General features: G+C 54.9%; 1 protein-coding gene across 5 annotated transcripts; it reads left to right on the top strand.

Moving 5' to 3' along the window:
* The first annotated feature begins 1,793 nt into the window (after window positions 1-1,793).
* LOC124234484 (BPI fold-containing family B member 1-like) lies at window positions 1,794-23,534 on the top strand. 5 transcript variants are annotated; one of them, XM_046651827.1, is made up of 16 exons: window positions 1,794-1,950; window positions 4,298-4,449; window positions 6,977-7,118; window positions 7,807-7,914; window positions 8,826-8,972; window positions 9,729-9,810; window positions 12,749-12,812; window positions 14,511-14,596; window positions 15,593-15,772; window positions 16,712-16,765; window positions 17,251-17,409; window positions 18,714-18,781; window positions 19,666-19,711; window positions 20,169-20,232; window positions 21,194-21,270; window positions 23,367-23,534. In XM_046651827.1, exons 2-16 carry the CDS (start codon window positions 4,338-4,340, stop codon window positions 23,397-23,399), a joined length of 1,422 nt encoding a protein of 473 aa, XP_046507783.1. In that variant the 5' UTR covers window positions 1,794-1,950; window positions 4,298-4,337; the 3' UTR covers window positions 23,400-23,534. The 5 variants fall into 5 exon arrangements, with proteins under 5 accessions (XP_046507783.1, XP_046507784.1, XP_046507782.1 ...); XM_046651828.1 differs by lacking the exon at window positions 1,794-1,950 and adding an exon at window positions 1,960-2,054; XM_046651826.1 differs by lacking the exon at window positions 1,794-1,950 and adding an exon at window positions 3,785-3,914.
* The last annotated feature ends 533 nt before the right edge of the window (window positions 23,535-24,067 follow it).

Genomic DNA, 24,067 nt, shown 5'->3' with positions numbered 1-24,067 from the left:
AGGAAGCAGGAGCTGATGCGGGTCCAGGCCCTGGCGCTGGGCGGAGGCATCGTACAGAGAGGCATTGTCCACGGGTGGCAGGCACGGCCAGCTGGAGAGCCCAGGAGGGGACGTTCGTCTCTCTGGAGAGGTGCCCAGAGGACTGGCAGGGTCCCTCCTGGAGGCCTCCCTGGCCCCCGAAGCATCGGTGTTTCGGTGTTCCGGGCCTTTGGCGCATTCACAAACGCGGCAGAGTGGCAGATGCTCTTGCCTTAGTCCCTTGACAACTCCAGGAAGGAGAGACCAGCCAGGGCCCCGCCACACACTGTGTGGCCTCGTGGCACTCACCGCCCCCACTTGTCCCCCTGCACATGGAGACAGGATTCAGCAGTGGCCCTCCCAGGTCTGAGCCACAGTCCTGGCTTCTAGACTGAGTGGGGCTACAAGGACGATTCCCCAGACTGTGCCGAAAGGCCACATTGGATCACACCATCAATGTTAACCCAGAGTCGCAGGGGAAGGACAGCATGGTGGTAAAGGGCACGTGGTCAGGACTAGACAGGTGGGCTCAAGTCCAGCTCTGGCACACCTGGCTGCAGGACCTGGAGCGAGTCACTCACCTCTCTGAACCTCAGGTGCCCTCAGTAAACCCAGGGCTGCAGACCAGCCTCTGGGGAGGGTGCGGATTAAGTGAGCCCAGTCCTGCACCAGGTAGTGGGTGACAGGGACCCTGTGGGGCTGTTCATTTGTCCCCTTGATCACGGTCCTGCCTCCTTATTCATCCACTCCACAAATCGTCACCAGGATTCCTGAAGACGCAGGAAAGGCAAAGCAGGTGCTAGTCGCTGCCGAATGAACGAAGAAAAGCTTGTGCTAAGTGCTGTGAGCACCTCAGCAGCCTGGGGCTGGGGGGCACTATTATCCCCATTTTACAGATGAGGACACTGAAGGCCCAGAGAGGTGAATTATCTTGCCCACAGTTACACAGCAAAGAAGTGGCAAAAATGGGATTCAAACCTATTCTCTTCAGTGAATTAATTCCTAGAGATGTGCATTCCTAAGTCCTTGGATGTATTTAGGAATAAGGGGTGGGCAGGCAATTCTTGCCTTCCCCCAAGTTAATCATTTGGACTAACCTATGATGATAACCTCTCAACAAAGGCTTGTCCTATTATATGCAGTAACAGCAACAACTGCTCACGTTTTCCAGTACTTACTTTGTGCCAAGACCCATGCTCTAAGCCATATCCACCATGTTCCTCTCAGCACCACGGGAGGTAGGTGCAACCATCATTCCCATTTCACAGATGAAAAACTGAGACTCAGAGAGGTTAGGGAACGTGCCCCAAGTCACACAGCATGGACATGGTGGAGCAAGGACTTGAACCCAGTCTGTCCCCAGAAGCCCCCTGTGTCCAGCAAGCTGTGGAGTCACCCCTAGATGGGTTTTGAAGTCAGAGGTCTTGTTTGAATCCTGGCTCTGCCGCTGGCTGACTGTGTGAGGCTAGTTCCTCCCGCAAAGCTGGGATAACAGCGCTGACCCTGGTGAGAACGAGGCTCCACCAACAGGACTGATGTAAAGCCTGGGGTAGCACCTGCCACATCCTAGGCGTTAACGCATCGTCACTGCTACTGTTCTCATCGTTGTCCCCTTGGGAATGACTGTCCAGAAGGCAGGGAGCCCCTTGTACAGGCCTCACCGTACCTGGTCCAGCTGCCCTGACACATGCCCCACACCCCGCCCACCTCTCAAGTCAGCCAGACCCTCCTTTCTCCAACCTCAGGAAGCTGGAGCCCCAAGGCTGCCTCCGGACAGGGCTGTGGTTCACTGGAAGCCACAAATATTTACCTTGGAGACCTCAGCCCAAGTGCAGAGGGTGGCTGCCTGGTCAGCGTGTGCAGGACATAAGACGACTTCCAGACCCGCTGTCCAGGTGGGAGAGGAGCGGCCGAGGACTCCAGCGTGTCCAGGTGAAAGCGCGGGGAAGGGGCTGAGGCCTAGTCTCCAGGGAGCTTCTGGGCTGGAGACACCTGCTGGCGTCCCGTCAGGAGCAGGAGGGAGGCTTGGCCCCAGGGTGAGGTCCCTGGGTCCACTACGACCCTCTTGAGGGTCAGAGCCGGCGGGTAGAGAGGTGCCCAGCTCCCTCGCCCACAAGACCAAAGGGTGGTAATGAAGGACTCAGACCAGTTGAGTCTTTCTCTGACCTCATCTCGATGACAAGATCCCACTCTGCACTCGCCAACTGCCCTGCGCCAGACCTGTGCTCGGGTGACTCTGGGGACAAGCATCAGATAGTCGTGGCCCTGGAGGAACTCCCCATGTGGGCCAATGTGGCACATGCTGTGCTCAAGGAAAGCCCAGGGTCATGGTGGTGGAGGGCAGTCAGAGGAGGCTTCCTGGAGGAAGCGACATATCTTTTGAGAAGCTGAGTAAGAGTTGGCTGGACAAAGGAAGAGAGAAAGGCATCCCATGCATAGGGAACAGCATAAGCAAAGGCCAGGAGGTGAGGTCCCATGTGGTGGGTGTGTGCACGGTGCTTGGACTCGGGGAGGAGATGCCTTCCCACAGGAGGGAACGCCACTGTCCTCCTGGTTCCCTGAGCACCTCTGAGCAGAGGACAGAGTGGTGGGTGAAGGTAACGGAGGGAAAAGAGGGTCATGGTGCTTGAAAGAAAAAGACTATGGAGTGGGGGCGGGGGCTCCCAGGACAAAAGAGCCGAGTGCCGGGCGTCAGTTCTTTCTCCAGCTTTGACTGCAAGGTGGTTCCTTCTGGCCCAGCATCAGCAGTAAGAGCTACCGTAATTGTAATACCAGCTGATAGTCATTGAGCGCTTGCGGATCGCTGGGCCACAAACGGACTGTCTCACTTAATCCTCGAACAGCCCTGTGATGTAAGTGTTATTACTACTCCTTATTTTAAAGCTGAGAAACTGAGACTCAGAGAGAGTAAGTTACTTGTCTGAGATCACACAGCAAGTGGTAGAGGCCTCCACTCGAGTCTGTCTGACTCCCAGGCCCACTATGTTTCTCCTGCACCCTCAGGCCTCCTGACACTCAGGGATGGGGGTCCTGTGACTTGACAGGGTCCCCACGACCCAGACCTCCCCCATGTAGCAGACTCAGATCCCCCTTTTTCAGGGCTCCTGAGGCCGTTCAGTCATTCAGCAACCATTCGTTTATTAAACATCCACTGTGTACCAGGCCCCATGCCGGGAGCTGGCGACACAGTGGGGGCAAGTGGACCCACCCGCCCTTCTGGAGTTCAAGGCCTGGTCAGGAGGCCACTGTGGAGTCATTATGCAGGTGTCTCACAGGGCCCCCACTGCTCCAGCTCACGGAGACATGTGTCATCGGGACACCACGTCGTCTTTAGCAACAAGAACCACGTGGGAGCCGAGCAAGTCAGCATCTTCCCTCCCCCAAGCAGGACAGTCCACAGAGGGCAGAGCTCCCATGGGGGCTTGGAGGCAGAGCCAGGGCGCAAGCTGGAAGCTCAGGACCAGGTTGCAGTTGCTGCCGCTCCGCCCCGTGGAGGGGACAGAGCAGCCAGGGGCCAGAACAGCCCAGCTCCCCTCCCAGGAGATGCCCAGGCCTCTCCCTCTCTCTACCTTTCTCTCCCTGCCTCCAGACAGCCGCCTGCTCCCTCTTCAGCCCTCTTAGGATTGCAGATTAAGCAAACAGCCGTCCTACACCTGAATTCTCATTTCCCTCCTGCCACCAAACTTCCTGTCCTGGGCACACCCCCAGCCCAGGGCAACATCTCTCCAAGTGCCGTCCAGGGTCTCAGGCGGAAGGAGAGGGAGAGCTTTCAGAGAAGGGACACATGGGCAGAGTCCTGAGGGCGAATAGGAGTTCAGCAGGCAGATAAGAAAGGGGAAAAGCATTACAGGAAGCAGGAAGAGCAGGCACAAAGGCACAGACACAGGAGGGAACATGTGTGTTCTGGAAACCTCAGGCAGGTCGGAATGACGGGGACTTCAGAGAGCAAGAGGGGAATAAGCAGGAGGTGAGGTTGGCCGAGGTTGGGCCAGGAAGGGTTTACGTCCAAACGCCATGACGAAGGGCACTACTTCATTATGCCCACTTGCCAGATGAGAAAACTGAGGCACAGAGAGGTTAAGCTGATTGTTTAAGGCCACACAAAGAGCACCTGGCAGCAGAGGCAGGACACAGACCCAAAGAGTTGGGCTCCAGAGCCCATTCTCCTAACCACTTCAACAGACAGCCTCTCCTGGACTCCGTGCCCCACGTCACCAGGCGTGGTGGGCCTGCCCTTGGCCTCTGTGCTGTCCAACAGGGCCCTCTGTGCTCACCCCAGGTTCCGATGCCTGCCACCTGCTACTACTGACCCCAGGAAGATGGCCGGTCCGTGGACCTTCGCCCTCTGTGGTTTGCTGGCAGCCACCTTGGTCCGAGCCACCCTCAGCCCTGCTGCGGTTCTCAGCCTCAGCCCAGAAGTCATTGAAGGAAGTAAGTCTTGGTCACCCAGTCCTCAGCACCATAAGGCAAGGGGCAGGTGGAGCAGCCCTCCAAAGGAAGGAGGGAGTTCCCCATCACTGGAGGTATGCAAGGCACAGCTGGGTTCCCAGGTCCACAGTGAGACTCGAGTGGATGAGTTATAAAGGTTGGGGGTGTCTATGGTCTCAAGAGTCCACAATTCCAAGATCCCTTCTTAAAATCCATGATTCCAAACCCAGCCACTGTGAGCTTCCGTGGCCTGCAGAAGGGATGTGTGGTGCTGCGTGCGACGGTGCAGCTGTCCCCCTACTGCTGTCCTCTAAGCCCACCGCCAGCACACCCCCTCAGAGGGGGACCCAGTGTGCAAGCAGTCCCGGAGCGCAGACCCTCAGCTAGGACTCTGGTGGCCTGCAGCTCAGGCGCAGCTCTGCCGCCCTCCAGCTCTGTGGCCCTGGGCAACTCCCCGAACCTCGGTTTCCTCCTCTGGAAACAAATAAGAGGGGCTGCATCACTGGTTGTTGGGATCGTCCAATAGGATAGGAAGTGACAAAAGCTTTTGTGAACTCTAAGGCTGGGCTTCTTGACCCCAGCGGTTCTGACCCTGTGGGTCAAATAGCTCTGCAGTGGGCGGGGGCTGTCCTGTGCCTTCTAGGATGTTTAGCACCATTCTTTGCCCAGTTGTGAGCACCAGAAATGTCTCCAGAGGTTGTCAAATGTCTCCTAGGGCATGGAATCGCCTCAGCTGAGAACCTCTGCTCCAGAACGTTGTCCCCCAGGAGGATGACAATCAGTCGGCCCTGGAGGTCCATGTAAAGCACTCAGAGACCAGCCCTCTGCATGCAGTGGGCCAGGCCTGGGCTGGATGGGCAGGGGCAGGGCCCGGTCCTGTAGGGCCACACAGGCGCTGCCCCCAGAGGAGGGATCCCTGAGCAGGGACCGGGAGCAGAGAGGCAGGGGTGCCCTGGGCCCACGCTGTGAATCACAAGCACAGGGAACTTCAGCCAGAAGCAGCCTGGAGATGAGCAGCCATGGGTTAGGTTTCCCCAGCAGCAGAATCTGCGTCGAGGAGCTGTGGACAAGGGGGTGGCTTAGGAAGTGACTCCAGGAAACCCTGCAGGAGAGTGGGAAGCAAGGCAGGTGAGAGCAAGCCAGGTGCCACCAGGAGCTGGAAGTCTGGGCGATGAGTGAGTTGGGGTCGTCAGGAGGCAGGAACCACACAGTAAGCCCAACAGATAAGTTTGTACAAAGAATTATGAGCAGGGGATGGAGTAATGGGGAATTGGCTGAGAAGGAAAAAAGAGAATTCCAAAGGATACCCTAGGGATGGGGGATGGGGTCTAATCCAAGGACAGAAGAAAGCTGGAGGGCAGAACCCTCCCCAGCCTCAGGGGGAGAGTGTGGTTGAAGCCCACTGGCTGGTGGAGAAACGTCCTGAGCCGTCCCAGGTCAGAGCTGGCCCACAGGGGGCGGGCTGAGGCTAGCGGGCAAACTGCCTACCAGGGCGCTGACAGGCTTCTCTGGGAAGCTGCCCCGAGGAAAGGGGCTGCCGTCGGCTCCCTGGGAAGCTCTCTGTGAAGCTGTCTGGGGGAGCTGGGTGCCCGCAGGAGTCACAAGCTGCCCTCAGGAGAGCTGCAGAGCACACAGCCCTGGGCAGTGACACCACAGCAGCCTGGGGACAGGAGCACCCAGGGCCAGGAGGGCAAGCTCCTTCCTCCTTCCTGTCCTTCCAGAGCCTCTAGTGACACAGCTTAACACTGTGCCAGCTGGCCAAGGAGGACTATTGACAGGGCCCAGTGTCATTGTCACGAGGCAGGCAAAAAGTGTGGCTTTGTTGCTGAGAGGTAAAAACACACAGGGACTCTGGGCACAGCGGGGCACACACATCTGAGTCATCCTGCCAGAGAGCTCGGAGAGCTGGGTGTTTATGACCAGTTCCCATCAGTCAGTGGCTGAAGGCTGTTTCGGAGCATCACCTCTCCAGGCTTCTGACCTGCTTTGCACACAAGCCAAATGGGGTCTGGCTGCCAGGGGAAAAGCCCCGAAGGGATCAGACCCCAGGGCTCCTATTTCGACCTCTCTCTGCTCAGCACCTGAGGCTCTTTGGCCAACGGGCCCATAGGATGTGGATGCAGAGTATTGTTAGCAAGTGTGTTTTGGTGGCAAAATGGTCCCCAAAAGGGCTTCATGGATCCTCCACCTCTTGACTCCGGAAGTGTTTGCCGCTGGCAGGTGGGAGGGATGCAGGTCCGTGTCCCGGGTGTACTGGCCAATGAGCCAGCCCGATGCTCACAATGCTCAGGGGTGTGAACGGTCCCCCCAGTGCCCCAGCCTCAGTCCTCACGTGAAAATGACCCATCTGGGCCATCATCCTAGAGGCCACAGGTACACAGTGGAGATGGTCAGGATGGAGCCATCCATACCCTCGCCTTCTGCCCAAGTCTGAGTAGCCCTGAGTGATGCCCCCTCCCAGCCTGAGCCCCTGCCAAGCCATCCTTCCTGCCCCACCTGCTGGGCCCTAATCCCTGGGCTCTGCCTCCAGAGCTGACACAGAAGCTGAAGGACCATGATGCTGTCGACATCCTCTGGCGGCTGCCGCTGCTCAGCACCATGCGGGAGAAGCCGGCCGGGGGCAACCCCATTCTAGGCAGCCTGGTGACCTTCCTCATGAAGTATATCATCTGGTAGGTGGAGCGGAACCACGTTGGGAGCTGGCTCCTTCCCCACACCCCTGCCCAGGACACGCTTTGCCTGCTCAATCGATCAGTCCACAAGCATCAACTAGTGTCAGCCCTGTGCCTGACCGTGAGGAACGGAGCAACGAAGTCCCTCCCTGAGAAGCTCCCAGAGGAGTTAACAAACCATTAGAGACTGACACAGGAACCCTAATGGTGGACCCCAGATGAGGGTCGCCTGGGGTGGGAGGGTGAAGGGATAAGGTGACACTTCCTAGTGGACGGAGGTCACAGGTGAGCCAATGACTCCATGCTCACCAGGAGACAAGAAGACAATGGCGCTCCAGGCAGAGGGACCAGCCTGGGCAAAGGGAGAGGGGGAGAGTTGGTCAGATGGCTGGAGCTCAAACCCCAAGGTGAGGACTGAGAGGTCAGCAGGGCCAGATCCCAGAGGGTCTTACAGGTCAGCCCAAGGAGCAGGGATTCCTCTCCTAAGTAGGGTGGAGGGAGCCAAGGGGTGCTTTGAGCAGGAGTGGAGGGGAGGGATGGAAAGACCATGCTGGGGAGGAGTCAGTGGACAGGACTTGGGTCCAGCTACTGACTGGGCACCAGGCAGACAGGAAAGATGAAGGAGAGCAGGTTTGGGGGTGATAATTGAGCGTGAGGCGTGAATCTCATCTCTCTGCATCCCATCCAGGCTGAAAGTCACCTCAGCCAACATCCTCCAGCTGCAGATACAACCTTCAGCCGATGGCCAGGAGCTGGTGGTCAAGGTCCCCCTAGACATGGCAGCTGGATTTAACATGTGAGTGTCCCCTTGGTCAGGCACAGCGGGCCTGGTAGGTTCATCCACTCATTCCTCCCTTTCCTCCATGGAGGTATCTGGAAAAGAGAGTTCCAAGCAGAGGGAAGAGCAAGTGCAAAGGCCCTGAGGCATGAGTCAGCTTGCCTTGTTCAAAGAATGGCAAAGCAGGGGGGAGGGGGAGAGAAGTGGGAGGTGAAGCCAGCAGGCAGCCAGGGCCAGATCTTACAGGGCCTTGTGGGCCAAGGTGAGGAGTGGTTTTACCAAGTAGGATGGGAGTCATGGAGGGTTCTCAGTAGAGGAAGGACATGACATGATGTAACATTTTTAAAGAATCCATCTGGCTGCTGTGTACGGGGCAAGAGTGGAGGCAGGGAGGCCATCCAGAGACCACCGCAATAATTCAGGGGGAGACAGTGACAGGTCGGCCCAGGGTTTGGGGGCAGGAAGGCGGTGAGAAGTGGTCAGCTTCTGGTTTGGAGGTAGGTAAAGACAACAGGATTCAAGATGATTGAATGAGGGGGGAGAGAGAGAAAGACTGGGGAGCCAAGGCTGACTCCAAGGCTTTTGCCTGTGCAGCTGGCAGGACGGAGTGGCCAGCTACCAAGATGGGGAAGGCCGTGAGAGGAGCAGTTTGGGAAGGATCGCGGTTCCGTTTTGTACGCGTTAAATTTGAGACGCCTGAGTAAGGAGTAGGGTATAAGTTTGGAATCTGTTGGAAAATGCAGAGGATTTAAACCAGGAGAGGAATCACAAACTGAGCCTGGGATAAAAAAAAATTGGGGAGATGAGGAGAACCCAGCAAAGGAGCTTGAGAAGGGCGGTGAGAGAGCCGGAAGACAGAGATGGACACCAGCTTTGCTCCAGCCTGGCGCTGGGATGGTGCTCACAGCATCGGGCACCTCCACCCCCAGGCCCCTGGTCAAGAGTATTGTGGAGATGCACATGGAGACGGAGGCCCAGGCCATCATCCGAGTGGAGACCAGCGAGAGGGGCGGCACTCTCGTCCTCCGCAACTGCTCCAACAGTCAGGGGAGCCTGCGCCTCAGCCTGCTCCGTCGGTGAGTGCCAGCACCTCCCGCCGGGCTCCCTCCACGCCTGGGAGGGAAGCCAGGTGGTGGCCATACCCATTTTACAGATGAAGAACACTGGAGAAAGAAAGGGCCTCCCGACTCTTGATCTGGGGCTCCTTCCAGGGAATGTGTGATGCCAAAGAAAGTTCAAGACATCAAGGATGAAAGTCATAATGGTGGGACTTCAGGCATCATGCAGGGAAGTGGGGCAAACATTTAAACGTGGAGAGGACGTGAGGAGGGGCTTCCTAGGGCCCCTCAAAGCACCGCAGGCCAGCTTGGGTGGGTCCATGGGGAAAAACATGCCTAGGGGTCAGGCAGACGCATCTCCTTCATGTCCTGCCTGGTTGACGCCAGGCAAGCCGCCTCCCTGTGCCTCCCCGTCCAGAGCAGAGGCAGAGGATCAGATCAGACCACAGCCGTGAAGCACTCAGCACAGGTGGGGCACACGGCAGGTGCTTTCCCCTCCTCCTTAGCAGGAGCATGGGGAGAACACCGCTGCCAGCATCCCAGTGTGGGGCACAAACTTCTAGAGACATCGCCCAGCCCCTGCTCCCTGAGAACGCTGCCACCGTCTACACCTGGCCCAGGGTGTAGACTCTACTCCCAGCCCGTCTCTGACAGGTTGTGTGACCTTGGGCAGGTTCCTTCCTGCCCTGGACTCTGTCTCCCTTTCTGTGAAACGGGGGAGAGGTGACCATCTCTGACCCTTCCTAATCTCTCTCCCCTTCTCCCCTCCGGAAGCTTCTCCTTCCTGGTCAACTCCTTAGCCGACAAGGTCATGAGCTTCCTGCTGCCAACCCTGCCCACGCTGGTGAAAAGCCAGGTGAGTGGAGTCAGGGCCCCTCTGGCCTGCAAAGATTGCTCCCCCCACGGGGCTGGGGTGGAACTGCAAGCTGGTGCTTAGGGACCTGTGTCTCCTGGAGGGGGGACTTCTGCGCCTGGATCATTCTTTCAGCAATGGATCATTGAGGTCCAGGTAACGGAGCTGCCAGAAGTCCACCAGGAGACCTTGATCAGTGATGTGCTGACAAATTGTTAACAGCTGACACTGGAGGGCAGGGAGCCCTGATTGTAGCATTTGAGGATTTCTCTGGTATAAACCTCCACAGCCAGTTCAAGCTACTAGCATGATGCCATTGCGCAGAGTTGGGAAGAAGTGCATAGCAGCATGCTACTTTATGGTACTTCCACCATACAGATGCGATAGACATAAATATCCTCAAGAGCAATAGATAATAGGAAAATGTAACAAAAATTAGGAACCAATAAGTTTTGAGTTTTCATTAACTCTACTTTTAGCATAATTAATTTAGTTGTAAGTTTACATAATTTAATTTTTAGTAATGTCTGGATTTAGCACACAGCTCAGAAATTCCCCCAAAAGGTAGCCATTAGCCCTTGCAAACTGGTACAAGCTGGCTCGAGAATACCAGTCAGTGTCTCGCACCAATCTGTGGTCTTCAGGGGTCTGTCGCCCACCAAGTCCTGCTGGGTTTATTTTTCTGAGTCAGTAAACACAAATCAGTCTCACTTCACAAGGCCCTTCTATGTCACAGGTGAACTAAAACTCTTTAAGTTGGATTCACCCACTTTGACCATTGCTTCCCACTGTAAATTCCAAGATGTAGTCACAGCAGTGGGCCTCCTGGGGTTCAAAACACCTCCTAAGATAATTCATAAGTTTATTACACTAAGACTATTTTGAATTGAAAAGACAATGTGATAACTAAAACAACTTTGGGGGGAAAGTACGTGGAATTCTTCCACTGTAACTTGGCTGCTGTTTTCCCTTTTGCATTTTGCCTTCCAATCCCCATCCACAAGCACGCAGACTTTTACGTGGCTGCACTTGGGATCAATACTATTGGGTATTCCTTAAGTCATATCTAGTTTCTATGCCATTGTACGACAGTCATAATATTGTCATAACTGTAGCATGTTTAATACGTTACTAAGCCATTCTAGAGAGCCTTTATAATAGCATCTGAAAGTAAGTAACTTTGTAAAATTGGACTTCTGTTATGTGAGGTATTTTTCCTTTTAACAAATCACTTTTTCTATTTAACGGTGGGAGATTCTTAAAGTAGGGCCCAGCAGGAAATTTTTTCCCAGCCTCCAGCAAAATTATAGTTTAACTGGCATCATACTTTAATAGCTAAAAATGTATTTCCTACTAGAAAAGATGGCAAGAACTTGGGATTATAAAATGTTCTTTACCTAATATCTGTTTTCAAGGGTGAAAAGCCAAATATATTGAACAACATGAGAAAACTGGCATTCCATTAATGATCATGGTTTCCCAGCATGATTCACTGGATTTGATATGACGGTCATATGAATATTTCATCTGGCATGAAGGGAACAGGCACCCCATGTTTAAATCTGGCAGGAGCCCATCTAGAAAATGCCGAAGGCCCTTTCAGTGCAAATATGTGGGTCCCAACTCCAGGTGCACATCAGAACCTCCTGGGAAGGCTTTTAAAAACGCAGATATCTGGGCTACACCCCAGAGACGCCTGTGTAAGTGGTCTGGGTGAGGCCCTAGTGTCCCGCAGGATTCTAGCTCCCTGGAGATCCTAATGTGTAGGAGAGCTGAGATCCACTGGTGCAAGTGAGGGACAGGGAATTGTGGGAGAAGGTGCTGAGATGGCCAGGGACAACTTTCCCACGGGGAACAGACGGTCCCTCAGCAGTGGATGCTGGGAGCCTCTGAGCCCAACTCCTCCACCCTCCCTGGGTTCTGGGTGGCAGAGCAGCCTGGAGCAGGGAACGGGTTTTCAGAGAAAAAGTTAACATTTCTCAAAGGGCATTGTCCTTTCTTGAGAGTAAGTTCTTCCAGAAGTTCTTCCACTAGGGAAATTGTACCCAAGACAAAATGACAAAGTCTCAGAGCACTGCCCTGGAAAATGGGCTGCCTAGACCAGAGGATGAGGCCTTTGGGCCCCAAGGGCAAGTGAGTCAAATGTGCAAGCCCCTCCTTAAGCAGAACAGGTGCGACCAGAGTTAGGTTAGGCCAGCGTTTCTCACCCTCGGCACTGCTGACATTTGGGCGGGATAATTCTTTGTTGGGGGGTGCTGTCCTGTGCGTTGTGGGATGTTTAGCAGCATCCCTGGCCTCTCCCCACCAGATGCCAGTAACACACCCTCTCCCTCCAGTTGTGACAACTTTTAGTTCTGTCTCCAGAAACTTCCAAATGTCTCCTGGGGAGCAAAACCCTCCCCTGCTGAGAACTGCTGGCAGTTTTGAGGGGAGAAGAGTTCAGTGGGCAAAGGGACGTGTTGGGGCTCGAAACCCTCAATGGGCACAAAGAGATAGTCCGTGAGTCTGGCCGGGTGTGTCTTCTGGCCTCTGTGCTAGAGTCTAACATGCAGAAAGAACTCAGTAACGATTTGTTGAATGAGTAAGTGAATGAAGGGATGAATTCTCCATTTTCCTTTCATGAGAAAACATGGGATCTCATGAACAAGACAAGGAGTCTGATGTCGAGGGCAGCTGGCGAGCCGGGCACACCCTGGACATAGGGCAAGGGACAAACCATTGCAAAAAGTCCCAGGTGACACTGGGGGCCAGGGTGGGCTCTGAGCAGCAGGGATGGCTCTGGAGGAGTGGACGAACCACTGACTCCTCAACCCCAAGGATGAAAACTTGGCTGGCCATGGGCACAATGGTGGGACTCAGGCCTGGTAGGCTGGGCACGGGTCACTGTGGGGCTGTGTTCTGGCCCCTCGCTGATGGAGGCCCTGCGTTTGTGCTGTTGCAGCTGTGTCCCGTGATCGAGGCAGCCTTTGAGGACATGCGTGAGGACCTCCTGCGCCTGGTGAGGGGTGAGTGCACCAGTCTCTCCCACCTCTTTTACATTGCTGCTGAGCCGGCCCCCCGGCCCTGCCTCTGCCCAGGGCGGGCCTCCCCAGGCAGGCCTGAGCAGCAGGTTGGAGGAGCAGACAGGAATTCACGACTGTGGCTTCATGAGTGCCTACTATGTGCAGGTTTCTATGTGAGCCAGCGGGGGCAGCAGCTGAACCCAAGCTCAAATGCAAACTCTGCCATCGACGCTGTCCGTGACTTTGGGAAAGCCAGCTCCACTTCCTTATCCTCAGTTCCCTCATCCGTAAAATGGGCCTAAACTCCCTACCTCACAAGATTGTTAGCGAGGATGAAAAGATTACGGGAAAGTTCCAGGCACACAGCAGGTGCTCTGCCGGGCATGGAGAAGTGCTTACAAATGTGTGCTGAGTGGATAAATGAATGAATGAGTGAATGAGTGAATGATACAGCCACCACTGTAACCTGTTAGAGAAGAAGGAACCAGGGAAGAGACAAGATGTGTGCTCAGGAAGGAGGTCACTTCTCCCTCCCCAAGAGTAGCAGAGATGGGACGACGCAGGCTTCTGCCCCCACCTCGGAATTCTGCCGCGCTCAGACTCCTCAGAGAGAATTGGTGTGAAGAAGACAATTCTACCGTCTCCTCTTGGGATCTGAAGAAGCTCATGTAAAGGGCGACGGAGAGGAGGGGGAGAGGAGACGGAATCGATATGCATGGAGCCCCCGCGGAGCCCCGCTGGGCTGGGTATTTCATGGACACTGGCTGACTCTGCAGACAGCTCCATGAGCTCGTGATCACGACCCACTTCACAGAGAAGGAAATGGAGGCTCAGAGAAATTAAGTCATTTGTCCAGGTTCACAGAGGAAATTAGTGACAGGAGAAAGCTTAAACTCAACTCTTCAAGTTCCAAGTCTGGTGTCATTCCGATCTGAGCCGCTTTACTGGGCACCAGTCCTGCACAACCTGAGGCGGGTTTTATTATTTTACCCCCATTGTAAGGTGAGGAAACAGTTTCAGGGGCGAGAAGAGACTAGCCAAGGCCACTGGGGTCAAACGGAAGTCTATCTGGCTCCTCTGTCCCCCAGGTGCAGGGCGGGAAGTCTGGGGAGGGAGGGATGGTGTTGGGGGCCATGGGCCCCTCAGCGGACCTCCGGGTTTCCCGCAGAACAGCAGGGCAGATGAGATGCTGCCACCACCTGGAGCCTGAGGAGGGAATGCCAAGGCCACCTCAAGGGATGTGATGGACAGACCCAGACCCCGCCCGGGTAGGGGTGCAAATCAGTCTGATGGGGGAGGCGGAGAGTTATAAGCAATAGGTCAATTTTGTTCCAAACCAGGACTTCGGCGTAGGACCGACGAGGTTAAGATCCTTTCACACTGTGATGTGGAGCAAGTCATTTCAGTTTCCTGAGCCTCGGTTTCCGCATCTGTGAAATGGGGGTAATGATGAGACCCACCTCCTGAGGTTACTGTGAGGGTTACCAGCTAACACGTGTAGAGCTTCAGCCCGGTACCTGGCGCTCCGCATCTGCTCCATGAATGTCATCGTGATCATCATCGGTGTCATCATTCCCCCTGCGTCTCCCTACTTACCCCCCACCCCCGGGGCAATGATGCAGCCCAGTCGAAAGCAGCCCCCAAACCGCCCTGTCTGACAGTGCCCTCCCCCCTAATGGAACTTTCTCCTGTCCCGAGCAGTGCCCATTTCCCTCAGCTCTGGCCACTTGCAGTTTGACCTTCTGTCTCCTGCCATCAAGCATGACGTCATCCAGCTCCACCTGCAGGTGAGTGTCATGGGACCTCGAGGGTAAAGTGGGGACCTCAGTGCCCTTCTCTGACCACCAAGGGTCAGGCGCCATGGGTCTGTTTCAGGGGCGAAAACGCCAGTCACAGTAAGGACACACAGGCTGATTTAGAAAATCTCACAGGCTGAACGTGTGCCGTGTAAACCATTCTGACGGAGGAAGCCAGCAGGTAGAATCCAAGGGCCACACACAGATCTCGACCCCGATGATCTGTCCCCCACCCTGATTTTCCCAGGCAGGGGCCGGAGTGTGTGCTCTGGGCTCTTGGTCTTTCTCCTGGGCGAGCCCCTGCCAATCCCCAAATATCTGGTCACCTTGAACCAAGAGCCCAGGATCGAGACAGATCACTCAAGACATTGTGGATCACGCAGACCTAAGCTCTCTCCCAGCTCCACAGCTCCCTCGCTGTGTGGCTTTGGGAAACTTTCATCACCTTTCTGAGCCTCAGTTTCCTCATCTGTAAAATGTAGATAATAATAGTGACCAAGGAGAGGATGAAATGAGACTGCACAGGAGCCTGGTAACTCAGCTCCCTGCAAACTGTGGGGCTGCACCCTCACTGGAGCTGGCCTCCCTGAGGGACCAGGCCAACCTGGGCAGCGAGAATCCCAGACCAGCTTCCGTGGACCCTTTGGAAAACTGCAGCATCAAACACTTCCATCCATTTTGTTGCAAGTTTGAATTTTCCCTTCATCCAAAGGGTTTGTGCAGTATCTAAGTTGAAATCTAAATGCCAAATAAGACATCTAGGCTTAAAAAAGTCAGAGGTTATCTGAGGGGTCAGGTGGAGTAGATGTTGCTTGGCACCTGAGATAACTCATCACCTATGGCAAGGCATTGAATTCCAGGCTAAGCTTCCTGGCAGCAAATGCAAAAAGGGAAACAGACTGAATGGTGTCTTTTCCTTCTAGGTTGTTACTGGGTAAGTTGTGGAGTTAAAGTTCCCAGCCAACTCTCTGCTCTGTGTCTCCTCAGGCCGAGTTGTCGGACTCACAGGGAAAAGTGACCAAGTGGTTCAATGAGTCTGCAGTCTCCCTGACGATGCCCACCCTGGAAGGTGAACCTTTCAGCCTCACCATAAGGCAAGATGTGGTGAATGCTGCAGTCGCTACCTTGGTCCCTCCAGAAGAACTCATGGTCCTGTTGGACTATGTGGTAAGCCTCAGCATGGACAGAGGATGGGGCCACCTCTGCTGTATCATGGGAATATCCTGAATCAGTCAGGGCACAGGAACCCCCTAAGCCCCTGAGCAGGAATCCCCTGTCAGGCTCAGTTTAAACACCTCCAGTAATGGAGAGCTCACCCCCTCCTCTAACAGACCTTGCCTCTGACATAGACATCTAAAGCTGAAAATTTCCCTGGGGGACATCCATCCCCCATCCCAGTTCTGCCCCCTGGAACCTGATACACCTGCTTTCTCTATCAAGTACAGTCCTCTCAAGCCAAAGGAGTCAGATACTGAGTGGTCCAGGCATGGCAGTTGTGCCCCTGCCCTTCACTATGGGGCCCATGGCAGACATCGCTAATCGATCAGGGCCCTCCTTTCCACAGAGCCTAGATGCCAGCACAGCCTTAGAATCCTTATCAACACAGCACAGCAGGCAGTACCTCATGTCAACCAGAGTGTGCCACTCCTCCAGGGTGACTGATGAGGAAACTGAGGCACAGAGAGGGAAGGGTTGGCCCAAAGTTATGTGAGGGCATCAGGACTTCAGGTCAACTGATAGACAACAGGTGAGCAAGCTCTTGAGGATTAGAACTCAGGGTAGGGGGCTGGGGTGATGAGAAAGGAGGAGTGGTCACCAGCAACCACCTTCATGAGCACAGTAAGATCTGGGTCACTTCTCTACGTCCTCTGTGAGCAGAAAGCTGCCCACAGACCCCAACCACCACCAATCCACAGTGAAATTCCAGGCCAGCGGGGACCCCATGCCCCACAGCAGCTGACACAGGGCTGTTTTCCACCAGTGACAGACAGGTGGCCTGGACCACCAGGCCCACCCAGCTTTTCCAGGGCTCCCAGCAGTGGGGCTGCTGGAGGTGTGTCTCGCCTCTCTGCCCGCTGACCTGCTCTGGCCTCCTCTCATCCGCAGCTTCCTGAGCTGGCCCTCCGGCTAAAGTCGAGCATTAAGGTGATCAATGAAAAGGTAGGTCTGTTCCCATCCGCAGCTTGATGGGCGTTTGCTGGGGTCTCTCCACTGGCCTCTAGGGAATAAAATACATGTAGGCCCACTCTCCTTCCTTCCAGTACTGGTGACTTTGACAGACCAGGTCCTTGTCCTCACGGAGATTTCACTCTAACAGAACAGTTTGACCCGAATCAAATAATCACACAGATAATAGTTCAGTTGCAAGTGTAGTGAAAACAGGGCATCTTCTATGGGTTATGAGAGCGTTACTGGGGCGCCTGACACAGTCTGGAAGACTAGAGAGGGCCTCCCTGGAGGGAAGGGTATTCCAGACAGAAGGGGACAGCAACAATCCCTTCCAGGATCTGAGAGAAGGACAGTCTGGCTGGAGAGCAGAGAAGTAGCAGGAAGCCCAGGAAGGTGGGCGCAGGTCGGGCCCCCCAGGGCCTGTGAGCCACGGTGAGGCATGTGGGAGGCCACAGATGGGTGTGATGTCCTTCCAGGCTGCAGATCAGCTTGGACCCACACAGATCGTGAAGATCGTAACTCAGGAGACCCCAGAGCTCCTTCTGGACCAGGGCAGAGCCAAGGTGGCCCAGTTGATTGTGCTGGAAGTGTTTGCCACCAGTGAAGTCCGCCGCCCCTTCTTCACCCTGGGCATCGTGAGTTCAGTCGTCTGAGATGTCAGGAGCATCCTGGGGAGCCTCCTGTCCACTGCTCCTGTCCAGCCCTCTTGCTTTGCTAAATGTTTCCACCTCTCTTGTCACCCAGCAGAGAGGGAGTGGGGGAGCTCTCAACCAAGAATCAGGAGCTTTGGGGGCCCGACTCTGACTCTGTGACTTATTAGCCGGGCCTTGTGTACCCACCTTCTGAGTCAGTCATTGGCCACCAACGGCCCCAGGGTAGGAGGAACTTGACCTCCCAGAAGGGCAGCTCCATGTAGTGAGGGAAGGAACAGCAGTGAGCTGTTAGCAGCAGCACTCAGCAGCTGAGCAATGGATGCCCCATCCTATGGAGGGGGTCTGAGCGGGGCACCCACTGTATCCACTACTGAGAGCGAAGGGTAGAGAGAGACGAGGGAGGGTTCATGGCTGGGTGCCAGAACTGTGCCTAACCAAGGAGTCTGGGTGGCACCTGGTGGGCAGAAGGAGGCTCATGTTGACACTCTCCTTACAGCAGGGTTACCATGTACAGCTGTGCGGTTTGTCCACACACAATTTCAGACTACAGGATGCTTGATGCCCTGGCTTCCTGCTTTGAAGGATACTCCTATCGCCGGACCAGCAGTGGGAGTGGACTGCCGGGCCAGCCCCACTCCCTGGTGACCTGGCCCTTCTGTGGCCAACGGCAGGCTCTTTTCAAAAGGCCACCCAGGGCAGCCTGCACAACAATTTTGTTCTCTGCGTGCAGCTGGCCTGGAGCTGGAGCCTGGCCCTCTGCCCTCAGGCTCACCGCAGCCCCAGGCCAAGTTGATGTCTATCTTTGGCACCCGCATTTGAGACCTGGCTCAGCTTCTGACCTTTCCCATGATAATAATGGTTAACATTTACTAGAGGCTTACTGATCTTTGTCCCTCAGTTTCCCCACCTCTACAATGGGGTAATAATAGGAGCCACTGCATAGGGTTGTGAGGATCAAAGGAGATGACCATATAAAGCTCTTAAAACCCTGCCCAACACACAGTGAGGGCTCCATGCATATTGCCTGCTGTCGTCATCATCTTCATCCTCATTCCTCACAACAGTCCTATGCGGTCATCTGTCAATGGGGAGAGGGTGGAGGTACTGTCCCATTTAACAGATGAGAGAGTGAGGCCCAGAGAGGTCCAGCCCTTTCCCAAGGGCACAGAGCCAGTAGCTGAGATTCAGACGTGTCAACTTGACCCCAGAGCCTCCTTGCAGAACCCCACACCCCACTCTTGCAGCATATTCTTAAAAGAAAGGGGCCTGGGCTTCTCTTGTTGCAGGAAGCCAGCTCGGAAGCGCAGTTTTACACCAAAGGTGACCAACTTACGCTCAACCTTAATGAAATCAGGTAAACATGTGAATCATTATGAAGATTCTGGGGATGAAAACGAGTCTTGCCTCACGACCATTGCTTTTCTTTAAACGCCCGGTGCTTCGAGCCTCTGGGCTGTGGGCCTCCAGTGAAGGCTGCTCCAGGACGGGCAGGGAGGCGGCCCCTCCTGGACTGTCCCGCTGTCGGGCACTGAATGAGAGAAAGGGAAGAAAAGGGAGGCGGCCTTGCAGCAGCCATGGGGCAGGCTGACCCCGACCATGGGAACGGCCTGCCCAGCACCATCTTCTTGGACTTGGGCGCCCATTCTGGATGCCTCCAAGATAGAGGCAGCTACAGTCACGCCCGGACACTGAGGCCCCATGGAGCCCAGGCCAGCAGCGCAGGGCTCCAGCTGCCTGCCCACCTTCTCCCCTGCCCCACTCTCCCCCTGCCGCCCCAGAGGGAGTTCAGGGGCTGCGAACTGGAGCCTCCTGGGACCAATCGAGCCCGCAGATATGTTTTCATCAGCCCGCATAGGGTTAGGTTTTTTTAATATAAGCTAGTAGACAACTTATGAAAATCAGAATATCTAGCCACCGTGGGCCTGCATTCCTACCTGGCAGCAAATAGTTGAGCTGGGAACAAGGTGCCCCCTTAGAAGAAGCCTGAGCTCCCCAATTCACCTTGGTCCTCACTCCCGGGGGTGATTTTTCTGCTCTTTTAGCTACTATTTGTTTCCTCTCTCTGCCCTGCCACCCCACTACATTGTAAGCTCCATGAGGCAAAGATTTTATTTGGTCCACGGCCATATTTCCAGAGCCTGCACTGTGCCTGGGGCAGTAGGTGCCCAAATCATAGTTGTGGACTGAATAAACAAATGGGCTCTGAGGGGCCATTCTCATGGGCGTCTTCTGTTGCAGCGCCAATCGAATCCACCTGATGAACTCCGGCATTGGCCTGTTCGACGTGAGTATTAACAGATGGTCCCTGGAGACACGGAGGATAGCCCAGGATGGGCCATTTCAAAAAGATATATTGCTCAGGACCTGCTTTGAATGAGGCCCCCACAGGCAGCCCCGTGATGGGCTTGCTGGCTTCCCCATTATCAGCCAAAAAGTCCAGCCTCCTGGCTCAGGCGTTCACTGAGTGCCTAACAGAGCACTGGATCAGAACAGAGCAGAGCAGTGGAGCCACTGAGTGTGGGGCAGTGGGGGCAACCCTCTAATGCACCCCAAGCCCCCACCCCCAGGCCCAGGGCCCGCTGAATTTGTGCCGCCCTCAGCCTGTCCAGTCCCCTGGAAGCCCTCGCAGCTCTGACCAGCAGGGGACCTGGGACCCAGCATCTTCCCCCAAGTGCCCTCGAGATGGAATGGCTGGGAGGACTCCAGATTCAGTCAGGGTGATGGTGCTCTTTCTCTCACAGCCTGAACTTCTGAAAGACATCACCGCTGAGATGCTCACCTCCGCCCTGCTGCCGAATGAAAACGGTGCGTCCTTTACCATCCGACCCCACGCTCCCCAGGGCTTCACGGGCAATGCTTTCCTTCTGCTGCCCTCCTCTCCATGTGGGGCCCCTTGCATTCGTTTCTATCCAGCCTCAAAGCCTAGTTCAAATCCCATCTCCTCCAGGAAGCCTTCCCAGTCACCCAACTGGAAATGACCTCTCCCATCTGCAACACCCCAGCCCCACTCCTTTACTCATGGCGGAGCCCAGGCATGCCGCGATCATCAGGCAATGCCTGGCCTCACAGGCCAACAGTAGGAGAAGACAGAGTGTCAAGAGCCAACCACGGCACACTCTGTGTGCCTCAGGTTGACCTGGGTTCAAGTCCTGACGCCCCTCCTGCTGGCTGCCTGGCCTTGGACAAGTGGCCCTGTCATCCTGAGCCTTGCTTGCTCCATCTGTAAAATGGGAAATAAGAGTATCTTCCTCAGAGGCATAAAGAAGATGACTTTTCAGGGAGCAGAAAGGGGTGCCAGGCAGTCGGTGCTCAACGTTTCTTAGCCACAGCTGATGTTGGCATTGTTATCTGTGTCACTAGGGTAGAAGCCAAGAGAAAAGGTGGGATTACTCTCATCAAGCCCCCAGTCATGGGGTGGGGAGAACTGGGAACCTAGGCCAACCCTGCCTTTTTCATTTCTTTATTTGATTTGAGTTGGAGATGTCAAAACATAGATCCCTCTGCTGTGGATAATGGGAGCTCCTGACGGCTCTGGAGCAGAAGCGTGAGAGGATGTGAGGAGTCAGCCAGAAGCCAGTGCTGGAGGCAAAGGGTGGGGAGATGAGGCTGAGGGATGCTGGGGCCAGAGAATGTGTGAGCAGAGGCAGAAGGCATGGTCTGAATCAGGCGTGCCAGGTCCCAAGCCTCCTCTCGGAACTGTGAGCCTGCCCGCGGCTGCCCAATGCCACCGCCGGCCACCAGTGTCTGACCACATTTGTTATTTCAGGCAAATTAAGTTCCAGGATCCCAGTGTCAATGGTGAAGGCCTTGGGATTCGAGGCAGCCTCATGTTCTCTGACCAACGTGAGTAGAGCCATGTCCTGCCCCAGGAAGGGCACAGTCGCTGGGAGAGCCCTGGGCTGGGAGGTGGGGCCTGTGTTCCTATCCTGGCTCCACTGGTCACTCCTGGGGGACCTTGGGCAAGTCCCTTCTTCTCTCAGGGTCTCAATTCCTCATCTGGAAGTGTAAGAGAGCGACCATCCTGGCCTGGGGTCAATACACCTCCAGCTTTTTCACCCTATCTGTCATTCATTCATTTGTTCATTCATTCAGTAAGGCCTGGCATGCAGTCGATGCTCAATAAATGCTTGCTGAGCAAATGACTCTCCGTGGCAGCTGCTGGGAGGGGAGCTGTAGCAGCATCACCCCTACCCCAAAGTATTATCATGAATAATATTAACAGCCCGTAACTTTGTACCAGGCACTGGGGTATAGGCAGCATCTCGCACAGTCTTCACACCCGCCCTATGCGGTGGATCCCGTTACAATCCCCATTTTACAGACGGGCAAACCGGGGCTCAAGGATGGCAAGTCCATCTCCAAGGTCACACTCCCAGTAGGTGGCAGAGTGGGACTGGCACCCAGTACCTGTCCTGAGAACCCCCTGCTTTGAGCCCCAACCTCTGCAAGAGCCAATGATGGTGAGATGGGCCATCTCAGTCAGCCAGCCAGCAGGTATTTACTAAGCACCTACTGTGTGCCAGGCACTGATCACAGCAGCGAACAAAACAGACCAAACCCCGGCCCTCTTGGAGTTTGTATTCATCAACAATTACGAAAATCCACAGGTGACTGCCCACCCTTCCATGGTCAAGGTGTCCAACCCAAGGCCAAGGAGGACTTGGGACCAAACCTTTGACTCTCATTACTCCTGATTTCCCCAAAGCTGTGGATTGGTACCACTGAATCCCTGAGCTGTTTAGTTCTGGAGAAATCCACAGACGAAAGGAAGTCTCAAAAATGCCCCCAATGGGGCCAGCCCCATGGCACAGTGGTTAAGTTTGCACATTCCACTGAGGAATCCCAGGGTTCACCTGTTCAGATCCTATGCGGACAGAGTCCCGCTTGGCAGCCATGCTGCGGCAGGCATCCCACATATAAAGTAGAGGAAGATGGGCACGGATGTTAGCTCAGGGCCAGTCTTCCTCAGCAAAAACAGGAGGATTGGTAGCAGATGTTAGCTCAGGGCTTATCTTCCTCAAAAGAAAAAAAATGCCCTCAATGGGGTCACATTTCTGGGGAGATTAGGAAGCTTTGTTAACCATCTTCAAAGGCAAATTTACATTTGACTTATTATCAGCTGCCCACCCTCAAAAACCGTGTCCATCATTCAGCTGGCTGTGATGGAGAATAATGAGAACGGTACTGTGTATGGTACAGAGGCCGAGAGTCCAGACTCAGGGACGAGAGGGCCGGTTCAAATCCCAGCGTTGCCTCTCTCTAGCCATGGAGCTCAGGCTGATCCTTTGGCCTCTCTGAGCCCAGTTTCCTCATCCATAAAACCCAGCAGATGTCCAAAAACACAGCTCACGCACTAGTGGACGACATTACAATAGTCCCATTATAACATAAGCAGTTTATCTCAGATTCGTACTGCACTGGATTCCTGTTGGATGGACAAGTGGCGTCCACAAAACTGGATGGCTGGAGCTTGGTTCATTTCTTGTAGCTCTCCTTGGGGGGCATTTCACAACTTTTCTCTTTTTAAAATCAACTTGCGTAACAAAATCCATCATGTGCAGTTTGTGTTGGGAAGGTATCATTTCACTCTTTGGATCTGGCAGACCGTTGTCAACATTTTAGCTGCTGGGTCCCAGTGGATCCCCAGGAGTCTGCATTCTACACAACTTCTCGAGGAGTTTGGGGGTCAGCCGGGCTTGGGGACAACAGCCCTGCACAATCCCGCTCTCTGCGTGCAGGCGCTCTGCCTGTGGCCCGACCCGGGCAGAGAGTCACTGCTCACACGCAGACCCTGCTCCTCTGACCCTTCCCAGAGTTCTGTTTGCGGGAGTTCAGGATCATGACCCCCAGTGCCGGCGGTCACCTTGTGGAAGATCAACGGGCATAAACCACAAGGCAGGAGGAAAAATCCCCATTTGACTTCTCTCCTCCGATTCCAGGATGCCCTCGTGGTCACCCCGGCCTCCTCGTAGAACCCCGGACCGCTCTCCTCTCTCCCGGTGAAGACTTGGGCGGTGGCCATCCAGGGCGGGCTGGGTCCCAGTGGGAGTGTGGGAGCCAACTCTGTAGACTGCCCCTCTCTGTGAAAAATAAATACTTGCCTGTGACTCCTGTAGTCTGGAGTGCATCCTTGTCCCAGCTCAGGAGTCTTTCTGCCCCCAGCAGCCTTGGGGGCTGGACATCCAAGCCACATCTGGGTCATTCAGGCCCCTCTGAGCCAGTCGGGGCCATGTCTGAGCTCTGTGTGGGCCACATCAGACCACATGTGGATAATGTCCAGGGTCTCAGCCACCTCCCTGGGCTTCAGGAATAAGAAAGCCTGTGGTGGGGCTGGCCCCGTGGCCGAGTGGTTAAGTTTGTGCGCTCCGCTGCAGGCGGCCCAGTGTTTCGTTGGTTCGAATCCTGGGCGCGGACATGGCACTGCTCATCAGACCACGCTGAGGCAGCGTCCCACATGCCACAACTAGAAGAACCCACAACGAAGAATATACAACTATGTACCGGGGGGCTTTGGGGAGAAAAAGGAAATAATAAAAAAAAAAAATCTTTTAAAAAAAAGAAAGCCTGTGGTGCCCTCCCTGTTGGCCTCAAGAACACCTACGGTGGGACAAGCTCGTTGGCGGGGGATGCACGTTTTGTT

This window comes from Equus quagga, unplaced genomic scaffold (assembly GCF_021613505.1).
Source record: "Equus quagga isolate Etosha38 unplaced genomic scaffold, UCLA_HA_Equagga_1.0 80794_RagTag, whole genome shotgun sequence".
Lineage (NCBI taxonomy): Eukaryota > Metazoa > Chordata > Mammalia > Perissodactyla > Equidae > Equus > Equus quagga.
Note: the sequence above shows the minus strand (reverse complement) of the source record. Positions and strands in the feature narration are given on the sequence as shown.

What these genes read in the sequence shown, in the direction of transcription:
- LOC124234484 (XM_046651825.1), top strand. Translation starts at nt 3,945, where the DNA reads ATGACGGGGACTTCAGAGAGCAAGAGGGGAATAAGCAGGAG. An exon ending in CCTGCTGCCGAATGAAAACG is followed by an intron (nt 20,233 to 21,193) that starts GTGCGTCCTTTA and finishes TTGTTATTTCAG; the next exon opens with GCAAATTAAGTTCCAGGATC. An exon ending in CCTCATGTTCTCTGACCAAC is followed by an intron (nt 21,271 to 23,366) that starts GTGAGTAGAGCC and finishes CTCCGATTCCAG; the next exon opens with GATGCCCTCGTGGTCACCCC.